Genomic DNA, 12,978 nt, shown 5'->3' with positions numbered 1-12,978 from the left:
AACAAAAAATCGCATATTCTTTCCAAGCTGGTCACCAACTATCCACTGAGTGTAATTTGCTTTAAAGTTTTGTTTATCTGTGGTTACAAGCAAGGACTATGAAGTCAGAATGCCTGAATTTGAACCATGCTTCACCATTTACTAATACTGTCACCTTAAGGAAGTTATTTAACCTCTTGGTGCCTCAGTATTCTCATATGTAAAATGGAGTTAATACTCACCTCATGCATTTGTAAGAATCAAATGATACAAAGCATGCAAAAGTTCTGCTATGGTCTACACGTTTGTGTTCCCCCCAAACTCATATGCTGAAATCCTAACCCCCAAAGGTAATGGTATTAGTAGGTGGAGCCTTTGAGGGGTGCTTAAGTCATGACGGTGGAGTCCTCGAGCACGGGATTAGTGCCCTTGTAAAAGAGGCTCGAGAGAGATGCCTAGCCCCTTTTGCGATGTGAGGATACGAGAAGTCTCTGACCTCTGGTCACAAGGAGAGGGCTCTTATCTGACCGGCTACCAGAACTGCACCTTCAGCCTCCAGAACTGTGAGAAATAAACTTCTGTTGTTTATAAGCTACCCAGTCTGTAGTATTTTGTTATAGCAGCCTGAATGGACTAAAACAAGCTCTCAAAATTGTACTTGGCTAAGTGCTCAATACATTTTGGCTGCCATTATCAACATCAGCATCAGTGGGTCCCTCTGTCTGCCACAGGAATCTCCTCCATGCATGTAAATCTGTGCAACTTTCAGCTCAAAATAATCATTTCTAAGAAGTCTCCTTTAACTATATGTCCCTTAACTATAAGTCTCCCTTAACTGTATGGATTTATAAAGATCCTGCCATCCTGTAAACTCATACAACAATTAGGACTTTTCATGAACGATTAACTTTTCATAAAAAGCTAATTAACTATGTAAGGTATTTATCTTCCCTTACCAAGTGTAAACTATCTCGACATGACATACATATTCTATTATTTCTATAGTGCCCAAAGGACTTAGCACAGTGCAGGTACAGAGCAGGGACGCAGTAAATGTCCGTGAAGCAGTTAATGCACCACATAGTTGACTGTCTGCCGTCTTAGAAAATGTCAGAGAGAAGCCTAAATTACAACCATGAGGCTTTCAGATTTTCAATAATGATCAACATATACAATCTAAAGGCAAGGGTGAAAAACATGTGTTTCCTGATTTAATTTTCAGATCTACTTCAAGAATGCCCATTCTCAAGAGACGAGTACCTTCCTGCACATAACTGGAATCACTGGCAAAACCAAAGCAGAACAGAACAACGGAAGACAGAAAAGAAAATTAGGAGTTCTCCCTCTCTCTAATCTGGAAGTAATTAACAAGAAACTCAAAGGAAGTTAACATTTTACTTTGGCAATATGTTGAATAAACTGATTCTTCAGTGCAACCTTGAATTTGGAGGCTGGTTCAGTTCACCATGAACTGAGTGACTTCTATCTTTATATAAATCTCACCATCACTTGCAGCATTTTTAATCTCTACCACTCATTCCGGCAGTTAGCCATATAACACTTTTCACTCTTCCTTTCACTTTTATGCATATATTTATATCTTACCTCCAGCACAGGTTATAAGCTGTTTCTTACAAAGCACAGATCTTGACTTCTACTTTTTCGAATTACCTCCAGTATCTAGTAAAATGTTTTGCACACAGTAGACCCTCAAATATTTGTTCTGACTGAACAAATAAACTTACAGTATATACTCCTAGGTGGGGACTTAATTAGCTGAATCTGTGGCCACTACACTGGGTGCCTATGCACACCAGGCACCTTACACATATGACTTAATCCACACCACAACCCTTTGAAGATGGCATAATCTTCTACAAATTGGGAAATTGAGGCTTTAAAGATCTTTAAAAAATTTCCCAAAATTCTACAGCTAGTAAGAAGTGAAGCTGTGATTTCAATGCATGTCTGACTTCTAACTACTCTTTCCATTAAGCCATACTACTTCTCTAAAACGCTAAGTGATCAGAACCATGGTTGAGGGGCATAGAATGATACCGACATGCCTTCTCAAATTTCAGTGAGAGAATAAAGTAAGTTCGATCAGTGAAATGGCACAGTAAAATGAGTGTGTTTTTTAAAAAATTTTTGAACATATTTATAGCAAATGCCAAGGGCTATCAACCTTTTACAAAAAACGTATCAAAATTTTGCTCTTCATTTACTTCCGGAGTGCTTAGAACAGAAGGCACAGGACCTACTCCTATTTGTTAGCCTCTGACTTGACCTCTAATTCTGGGCAGGTGTGTGATATTAAGCTTTGACTTCCATCACGTAAATGGGAATGGGAGGGGTGTGTCACAAAATACACCGGATACCAACTCTCAGCCCAGTAAGGAGCGGAGCATAGTCACAGTAACTAATTAGGACACCCTATTCTTTAATCATTCAGAATAAATAAACAATGACATTCAGTTCACTTTTAAAAACAGATTTCACTGTACTAGCAAGAATCTCTTGCTTACTTCTATTAAGGTTTGCCAAGCTCCTCCACTTGCTAAGCAGAGATTATGCTCAATCCAGAGGCAAAGAAATGAAAAGTGTACATCTGGCCTTTTTTCCTCAAAAGTAAAGCGTTTCTCTGGCTTACAAAGTCAACCAAGAAATGCTTAATCAGCACCCATTATGCCCAGTTTCAGAATATTCCAGGCACAAATAACTGTGTGGAAGAAGGTAAGATACACCACCAGAAACACCAACCACAGGGGCTGGCCCAGTGGTGCAGCGGTTAAGTGCACACGTTTCGCTTTGGCAGCTCGGGGTTTGCCAGTCCGGACCCTGGGTGTGGACATGGCACCACTTGTCAAGCCATACTGTGGTAGGCGTCCCGTATATAAAATAGACGAAGATGGGCACGGATGTTAGCTCAGGGCCAGTCTTCCTCAGCAAAAAGAGGAGGATTGGCAGATGTAAGCTCAGGGCCAATCTTCCTCAAAAAGAAAAGAAAAGAAACACCAACCATAAAGAAATGCATTGATAAACTGGATATTAAAAGTAAAAACTTCTGCTCTTCAAAAGACATTTAAGAGAATGAAAAGATGAAATACAGACTGAGAGAAAACATTTAGAAAGTACTTATGTGATAAAGGATTTGCATCCAGAACATAAAAAGAAGTGTCTCAACTCAATAATAAAAACAACTCAATTTAAAAAAAAGGCAAAAGATCTGTATAGATACTTCATCAATGAAGATACATGGATGAAAAATAAACACATGCAAAGATGCTCAGCATTAGTAGCTATTGGGGAAATAGAAATTAAAAGCACAATGAGATATCACTATACACTTACTAGAATGGGCATCATACCAAGTGTTGATGAGGATGTGAAGATACTGGAACTGTCACACCTTGCTGACGGGAATGCAAAACGGCACAAGCACTTTGGAAAACAGCTTGGCAATCTCTTAAAAAGTTAAGTATACATCTACTGTGTGATCCAGCCATTCCATTCCTCAGTATTTACCCACCATAAAGGAAAAGGTACATCCACACAAAGACCTGTCCACAAACAGTCTTAGCAGCTTTGTTTCTAATAACCCAAAACTAGAACAAAAAACTCAAATGTCCATCAACAGATAAACAAACTGTTGTATATTCATACAATGGAATACCACTCAACAATAAAAATGAATGATTAACACATATGGCAACATGGATAAATCTTAAAATAATTACTCTGAGTAAAAGAAGTCAGGACAAGGAGTACACACTGTATGATTCCATTTATATAAAGTTCCAGAAAATATTAAACTAGTGTATAGTGACAGAAAGCAAACCACTGGCTACCTGGGGATGAGGGCAGTAGTGCAGAGGGAGCAGGAGAGAAAGATCGGGAATGAGGAAATTTTTAGGGGTGATGGCTACACTCACAATCTTGATTGTGGTGATGGTTTAATGAATGTATACATATATCAATACTTATTAATTTACAAACTTTAAATATGAGCAGTTTTTAAATGTCAATTATTCCTCAAGAAAGCTATTCAAAAAAACTAATCAAAAAGCTAAGACTTACATATGTGAAAAGTTAAATGAATAAAAAAATCTGTGGTATGTACCTTCTAAGATGGCCCCAGTGATCCCTGCCTCACGGTATTTATGCCCACGTAGAACCTCTCCTTGACTGTGGACTGGATTTAATGACTTGTTTCTAGGGAATAGAAGGCTGCAGATGTGATGGGATATCATTTCCAACACTAAGTTACAAAAAAACTGTGGGTTCTGTCTTGCACTCTCCACACACGTTTGCCTGGAGGGAAGGCATTTGCAATACCATGAGCTGCCCTGTGGACAAGCTCATGATAAAAGGAACAAGGGAGGCCTCTAGTCAAAACCTTTCAAGGAATTAAGGCCCTCAGTCCAAGAGCCTTCAAGGAATTGAAGACCTCAGCCCAAAAGCCTGCAAGAAACTAAATTCAACAGCTGTATGAGTGAGTTCGGAAGTAAATCCTCTCCCAGATAAGCCTTCTGATGAGAATGCAGCCCTGGCCAATGGTTTGACCACAACCTCGTGAGACTTTGAGCCAGAGGCACCTAACTAAGCCATGCCCGGATTCCCAACCCACAGAAACTGTGAGATACCAATGTTTGTTTCTTTAAGCCACAGAGTTTTAGGGTATGTAGTTTTGTTATACAGCAATAGACAACTAAAATACAAGATCTAAGTCACATTTATATAAAAGAAAGTCTTCAAAACAATTTTATCCATTTAGAATACATTCAGCTACAAATAACAGAATATTTGACTAAAGCTAGATTAAACAAGGGCTTAATTTTCTTACATAATATGAAGCCCAGAGGTAAGAAAGCCCCAGGCTAGTGCAGCATCTCAAAATGGCACCACAGACCCAAGCCCTTTTTATCCAGGCTCTGCCATGCTTATGGAACAGGTCTTCATCCTAATGCTTATCACAATATGATCTCCTGTCTATATCATGGCAAAGAAGAGGAAGGGGTTTTACCTTTATCAGGAAAGTGAACACTTCCCCAAAAACCTCAGACCTAGTCTTCCACTTAGATCTCATTCATCAGAACCGTTTCCCACTGCCACCCTTAGATGCAAGGGAGTCTGGGAAGACGAGGATTTTTTAGTAGGACACACTGCTCTCTCAACAAGTGTTTTGTTAGTAAAGAGGAAGGGGGTGACGTTTACTAGATAGGCAACCAGAAGTATGTACCAAGGTACATTTTATTTATGATAAAGCCAAAAATATTACCAGAGTTTAGAGAACAGCAAGAACACTTTAAGCTATGGGGGCTTGAGAAGGTTTCTGAAGAGAGATGTTTAGAATTTGGCTAAGTAGAAAGGGAAGAACAAGGGAATTCTCAAAGAGGACAAAAACAAGAACAAAAAATCACAAAGACAGGAAAATGCAATAAGGCATAAAAGTAAATTACTCTGTATAAAGTTTTTAATTGTATAACTAAGTTCTTAAAAAAAGACTGCTGAGTGAGGAATTTGCATGTTGTTTCCTAGCAGGAAAAAAAATGCATCATGTTTAAGAGATAAGACATGGGCAAAGGATCTGAACAGATTTTCTCCAAGGAAGATACGCAAATGTCCAGTAAACACACGAAAAGGTACTCAACATCACTAGTTACGAGGGAAATGGAAATCAAAACCATCATGAGATACCACTTCATACCCACTAGGATGGCTAGAATCAAACAGCCAGGCAATGACAAGTTTTGGTGCGGATGTGGCGAAACTGGAACCCTCATACACTGCCAGTAAGAATGTGAAGTGATGCAGCAGCTTTAGAAAACAGTCCGGAAGTTCTTCAAACAATTAAACATAATGCTACCATATGACCCAGCAATTCCCAAGAGAAATGAAAATATGCCCCCTAAAAACTTTTACATGAAACTTTACAGCAGCATTTATTCTTAATAGTCAAAAAGTGCAAACATGGGGTTGGCCCGGTGGCACAGCAGTTAAGTTCGCATGTTCCGCTTCGGCGGCCAGAGGTTTGCCAGTTCGGATCCCGGGGGCGGACATGGCACTGCTTGGCAAGCCATGCTGTGGTAGGTGTCCCACATATAAAGTAGAGGAAGATGGGCACGGATGTCAGCTCAGGGCCAGGCTTCCTCAGCAAAAAGAGGAGGATTGGCAGCAGATGTCAGCTCAGGGCTAATCTTCCTCAAAAAAATAAATAAATAAAAATAAAAAAATAAGAAATAAATAAAAGGTGCAAACAACCCAAATGGCCACCAACTAATGAATGGATAAACAAACATCTATACAATGGAATATTATTTGGCCATCAAAAGGAATGAAGTACTGATACATACTACAACATGGATGAACCTTGAAAACATTATGCTAAATCAAAGAAGCTAGTCATGAAAGACACATATTATATGATTCCATTCATATGAAATGTCCAGAACAAGGAAATCTATAGAGACAGAAAGCAAATTAGTGGTTGCCTAGGGCTGAGCAGGGTAGGTGGGCTGCTACCACTTTAGTTCAAACCTCCATTACTTCAAGACTGGAGGATTCCAATAATTTAAGCTACCTGGTCTCCCTACCTCCATTCTTTGTTCATGAACAAAGGCCTGGAACAGTATCTGGCATTCAGAGGACAGTAGGTAGTCAATAAATTTGTTGCTGCTATTCTGACTCCAAGTCCTGTGCTCCTTTCCAGTTTTTCCCCTTGATTTGTTTATGGATATCTATCTATTATGGGAAGAGAGGAAGTGCTACTCAGCATCCAAATCTGCTTCCTGCTTTGGGGAACTGCTGGTGCCAACAGGAGGCAGCTACCTCCCACTACAGAAACTAGAAACCCCAATGAGTTACTTCCCCTGTTCCAATGGCAACTAGAGTGTGGGCATGTGAGCCAGGCTTGGCCAATCACAGGCACATCCCAGAATTGGGGGTAGCTGGGACAGAAGTTTCTTGGCGGGTTTTTTTTTTTTTGGTGGCAGCCACATCTGTTCTTCAGCCAGGGTCAGGAGGGCCAGTGGAATCATCTTTTCAGGTCAGCAGTGTGAACAGAGCTAGGTGCAGTGTTCAGGGCTCCAGGTTTCATGGTATGATTTTGGCTGTGCCCTTTCCCTCAGTTCCTGCCTACTTTTAGAAGCCGGTGTCTAGCTTTCTCAATGATTCTGTGAGTCCATCCTATATCTTCGAATAAATTCCTTTTCCCCTAATGTCAGCCAGAGTTAGTTTGTGCTGCTTGTAATTAAGAACACTAGCTGAAAGAAGGCTCCCTACAAACTTGAAGTCTTAAACCCAGGAGCAACATTTTAAATAGTGGTGTTTCAGGAGGATATTCCTATGAAGAAACTCAATCCTATACCATCTCCAAAAAGAAAGAAATTTATTTACTTTGCTACTATTAAGTTTTCCTGTTCCCATTATCTTCCAGAGAATCAGGACTCTTTTCCCCTTCACCTCAAAACAAGCTCAAAGCCATTTTCCCTGAAGTTTCATTTCTTGCATATACTGTAAATTCCACATGATAATTCACTCCATCAGTCTGGTAAAAGGATAAAAAAAAGTTCATTAAAATGTGATGGAATCTTGCAGTACACACTAAATACACATTCTTGGGAACAACCAAGATTATCTTTAATAGCTGAATGAATAAACAAATTGTGGTACATACAATGGAATATTTTCAGCAATAAAAAGAAATGAGCTATCAAGCCACCAAAAACCATGGAGGAAACTTAAATGCATACTGCTAAGTGAAAGAAGCCAATCTGAAAAGGCTATAGAGCATATGATTCCAATCATATAACATTCTGGAAAAGGCAAAACTATAGAGACAGTAAAAAGATCAGTAGTTGCTAGGAGTTAGGGGAGAGGGAAAGACGGAAGAATAAGAGAAGCACAGGTGATTTTTAGGATAATGAAACTGCTCCATATGATAGTGTAATGGTGGATACATGACATTTATGCATTTGTCAAAACTCACAGAATGTACAACAAAAAGAGTGAACCTTAATGGAAACTACAGACTTTAGTTGATAATAGGGCATCAACATTGGCTCATCAGCTGTAACAAACGTACCACATTAATACAAGACGTAAATAATAGGGGAAACTGTGGGTTTGGTGGGGAGAAGGGGGTGGTATTTGAGAACTCTCTGTACCTTCCCATCAGTTTTTCTGTAAATCTAAAAGGAACTAAAATACTAGAAAACAGTATTATGGCATGTGGGAAGATGAAAGTTTAAACATTCTACATCCTCGTATGATTTGGGAGAAAGATAGAGATGCTGATTATCTTTAGACTCAGAGTCAAATAATGCATGTTAAAAATTTAATGGAAACCAATTAATGAAAAGAGGATTAAGTAAAACAAGATTTCTTTCTTACAAAGCAAATCTGTTATTTAACTTACCTGAGATTCCAGAACCTCCAACTTACGTTTCCTCGCATGAAGAGCTTTACTTGGAAAAGCCCAATAATAATTAGAAGTTCCAATCCTCTCACAGTCAACCATACCATCATCAACTAAGCTCTGAAGGATTTCTTTTACAGACATAGCAGCTAAGAGAGAGAATTTTTTAAAACTCTACATTAAGACACATCATAAATCAAATTAAAAAGCCAACAACTGAGGAAACACTTGCAACAAATATTATAGATCAAGAGTTAATAAGTTAATAAGGAGCTTTTAAAAATAATAACAAAAAAGATAACTACTCTAATTGAAAAACAAAATACATCAATGGGCATCTACAAAATATCGCATAACAAATACACACAAAAAATGTTCAAAACCTCTAATAACTGAAGAATGAAAAATAAAGCAATGAGATATGATTTCTTGACTACTAAATTAAAAATACTAAAAAATATAATAAAGGATTCAGGGAAATGAGTATTCTCAACATGGGTGGGAAAACGTGGCAATATGTATCCAAAACCTTAGATTTATGCATACCTCTTGTGTAGAAAGTCCACTTTTATAAATTCAGCCAAAGAGAATAAAGATAGACATGCATGAGGATGCTTGTCAAAGCACTGTTTTCAATAACAAAAACTTGGAAACCAGTCCAATAACTGGACTTTTAAAAGTATTTTATTGCAATGAGATACTATGCAATCATTAAATTTATGTTATAACATTTAATAGCATGGACATATACACATTCAAAATGTATTACATAGAATGTACTGAAAAATAAAGTTAGGGGGCTGGCCTGTGGCCAAGTGGTTAGGTTCGTGCACTCTGCTGCGGCGGCCGAGGGTTTCACCAGTTTGGATCCTGGGCACGGACATGGCACCACTCGTCAGGCCATGCTGTGGCGGCGTCCCACATGCCACAACTAGAAGGACCCACAACTAAAAATACACAACTATGTACTGGGGGGCTTTGGGAGAAAAAGGAAAAATAAAATCTTTAAAAAAATAAAAAATTAAAAAAGATAAAGTTAAAAAACAGTATGCACTAATGTGACAGTGGTTATCGTTGAATAGTAGTTAAGAGGCAATTTTTATTTCCTTCTTTTTGCTGATTTTTATTTTTTTCCAACAATGAACATGTATTGTCTTTTTTGCTAAGAAAACTAAAACAAAACTATTATGAAAAATTAAAAAATAAAAAAATAAACTGGATGGTATGGTTGGGTAAGATTAAAAATCAGAAAAAAGCTTAAAAAATGCCAAGTCATATTTTACAAATGTTTGAAATTCATGAACAATTCTTACTTTCTATTAAGTAAAACTGTACCAAGAAATTATCCATATTTTAATATCCATTTTAATTTTTCCTAGAGCAGATCCCCAAATATAAAATCTGTCAAAAAATTAACGATTTAATAAATAATAAAATTGACACCAAACGTGCAAAATATTTAGCCTCCCTTGTAAGTAAGTACTAACTGAAATGAAATGTCAAAGAATCCTAAAAATGAAGCCATAGTTCCGAGAAATGAATGTGAGTATAATTTGGTATACACTTTTTTGAACGCAATTTGAGAATACATATAAAAATCCTAAAACTACAAAAGCCTCTATTTTCTATTCCATTTCTAGTGATATTTCATAATGAAGTAATATGAGATAAGGAAAAAAATTCATGGAGGGGAGGCGGAAGGATATATAGGCAGAGCACAGAGGACTTTTAGGGCAGTGAAAACATTCTGTATGACACCATAATAATGCATTCGTCACTCTACATTTTGTACAAACTCACAGAATGTACGCCAAGAGTGAATCCTAATGTAAACCACAGACTTCAGGTGACTATGATGAGTCAATGTAGGTTCATTAATTGTAACAAATGTACCACTGTGAGTGACATTGATAATGGGGGAAGATATGCATGTGTAGGGGCAGAAAGTATATGGGAAATCTCTGTACTTTCCTCTCAATTTTGCTGTGAACCTAAAACTGCTCTAAAAAATTAATCTTTTAGAAAAAAATTTATGGTAGCATGTTAATCACACATTAATTTTAGCAGCAAAATTTGGGAACAACCTGGATGTTCAACAACAGGTAATGGGTTAAGCTATGGTACAGCGGGTGGTCACAGAGTGAAACATCAGCAGATGCAGATGCTGTAAATCATTTTTTAGAAGCAAATGACATAGGTAAATGTAGATGATATAATGTTACATGAAAAAATACATCAACATAAACTGTATATGCAGCATGGTTCCCTCTCAGAGAGATGGACGGATACCTGCATACATAAAATAAACAGAACCTATGAATAACATATCAAAATACACCAAAATGTTAACAGTGGTGATCTCAGAATAGAGGGATTATGAACAACTTTTATTTTCATTATATTCTTTATAATTTCCAAATCTGTTAAAATAAACATGGATAGCTTATATAATCAGAAGGTAAGGTTTAAAAAAATATATATCATATGTAGTGGGTTTCACAGTGGCCCCTGAAAAGATAACCCACAGAACCCGTGCACGTGACCTTCTTTGGAAAAAGGGTCTGTATAGATGTAATAAAGATCTCCATGATGAAATAATCCTGGATTTAGGGTGAGTCCCAAATCCAATAACATGTGTTCTTATAAGAGACAGAAGGGGTGAAAACAAAGGGGAAGGCCCTGTAAGACGGAGACGGAGATTAGAATGATGTGTCTATAAGCCAAGCACTGCTGGCAGCCACCAGAAGCTAGGAGAGACGCATGAAGTGGATTCTCCCTCAGAGCCCCTGGAAGAACCCTGACATTAGACTTCTGGCCTCCAGAACTATGACAGGATAAATTTCTATTGTGTTAAGTCAGCAAGTTCGTGGTAATTTGTTACAGCAGCTGTAGAAAACTAATACACCATGTAAAGACACAAACTCACATTTAACAAATTCTAGAATCTACACGAACAATTTTTACTTCTTTTGAAGTAAATTATACCCATAAATAAATTAATGTGTGCATATTGTGTGAGTGCGTGTGTGTGCGCACGTGCATACATGCATATTCCATTTTAATTTTCCTAGAGCAGATAGCCCAAACACAAGAATCATGGCTGTGGCCCAAAGACATCATATAGGGACTTTTACAAACATTCTTCATCTCTAAATTTGTTTCCATAAAGTGAAACACTGTTCCAGAAAAGATGACTGATATTTCCCAAAATATCCCGGCATGTATTTGATACTTACTAATGCCTTTCTCTTTGGGAGCAATCTTCTCCATGTCTTTTAACTGAAACACATCTTTCTGTTTAAAAAGGTTAAAAAAGAGATTAAAAACATGTATTTATTTTCTACTATATATTATATTTATCATAATTATGTTCATAAAACATTGTACTAAAAAACTGTGCCTGGAAATGGACATTGCAATAGAATCAAGCATTTTAGCGCTAGAAGAAACCGTGCCAATTATCTTGCTCAATACCATCAACAGAATGTAACATGGACAGATTTTGCACGAACATACAATTCTTTAAAGTAATTGGAGAGAAGACTATAAAGAATATCTTCCCACTGAAGTATAAAAACTAGTGATGATTAAACATTTGTTAACATGAGATTAGTCTCTCTGACATTTTGATTTTAAGAAAACACAAACAGTGCTTTGCTTGGCATGTATGATACGTCACAGATTCAGCAGTTTTAACTAAAAGCAAAACAGACAACTGTCCAGATTTGTTTCCACTAAGGTTTCACAGAAGAGCTACACTTACATAAAAAAATGATACAATTCATGGCTGCCTATCCATCATTCACCTATACATGCTGGACTTCAATCACATGAGAAGCAAAACATTATGGGAAAATATATATGTAGAATATTTAATCTTATAGTTGGAAAAAATTTATGTAGAATACTCCTTTCTTCTTGTAATAAGTGTTGGTTGAAGTGGTGAAAAGAACTTGGATAACAAGAGTGAAATATTTGAAAAGACTGAAGCATTCAGTAATTAGAACAGAATTATTGTGATTATTGTTATGGAAATTTGGGGTCTATTTCTTCCAAAGTAAACTTGAAAAGGCAACTTCAATAGGATGGAAATTAGACTTCATCAAAATTAAAAACTTCTGCTCATGCAAGGGCACTGTTAAGAAATTGAAAAGACAAATACTGACTAGAAGACAATATTCACAAAACATACCTGACAAAAGATGGTACCCAGGACATATAAAGAACTCCTCTGAAGTACATCCACCCCCACGTCCCTCCAAAGAAAGAAGAATTGATGGATGGACAAAGGAGTAGCTAGATGAATATATACTTGATAAAGCAAGTAGAGTGAAATGTTAATGGTAGAATCTAGGTGTTGGCCATATACGTATTCACTGCAAAATTCTGTCATCTTTCATAATAAAGTGTTGGAAAAAGTAACTTCAGCTCACTACATTCAAGATTTAGTAAATTAAGGAAAACACTAGGTCATTGTTCTTAGAGTGTGAAATCAAATTTTGCGCATCTAGGAATAAACTATTTAAAGATAATACTTTAGGGTCTCAGAGAACATGTAATAAATTACTGACTTTAGGCCTCTA

At 37.2% G+C, this 12,978-nt stretch overlaps 1 protein-coding gene across 1 annotated transcript in view; it reads right to left on the bottom strand.

Annotated features, from left to right (window-relative positions):
- Nucleotides 1-12,978, bottom strand: part of MND1 (meiotic nuclear divisions 1) — a 64,667-nt gene that overhangs the window by 44,226 nt on the left and 7,463 nt on the right. The window contains exons 3-4 of the mRNA XM_046657174.1: nt 11,632-11,689; nt 8,396-8,544 (exon numbers count right to left, since the gene is read on the bottom strand). Of these exons, the coding sequence (XP_046513130.1) occupies nt 8,396-8,544; nt 11,632-11,689 (207 nt within the window). The remainder of the gene's footprint in view (nt 1-8,395; nt 8,545-11,631; nt 11,690-12,978) is intronic.

This window comes from Equus quagga, chromosome 3 (genome assembly GCF_021613505.1).
Source record: "Equus quagga isolate Etosha38 chromosome 3, UCLA_HA_Equagga_1.0, whole genome shotgun sequence".
Taxonomy (NCBI): Eukaryota; Metazoa; Chordata; class Mammalia; order Perissodactyla; family Equidae; genus Equus; species Equus quagga.
Note: the sequence above shows the minus strand (reverse complement) of the source record. Positions and strands in the feature narration are given on the sequence as shown.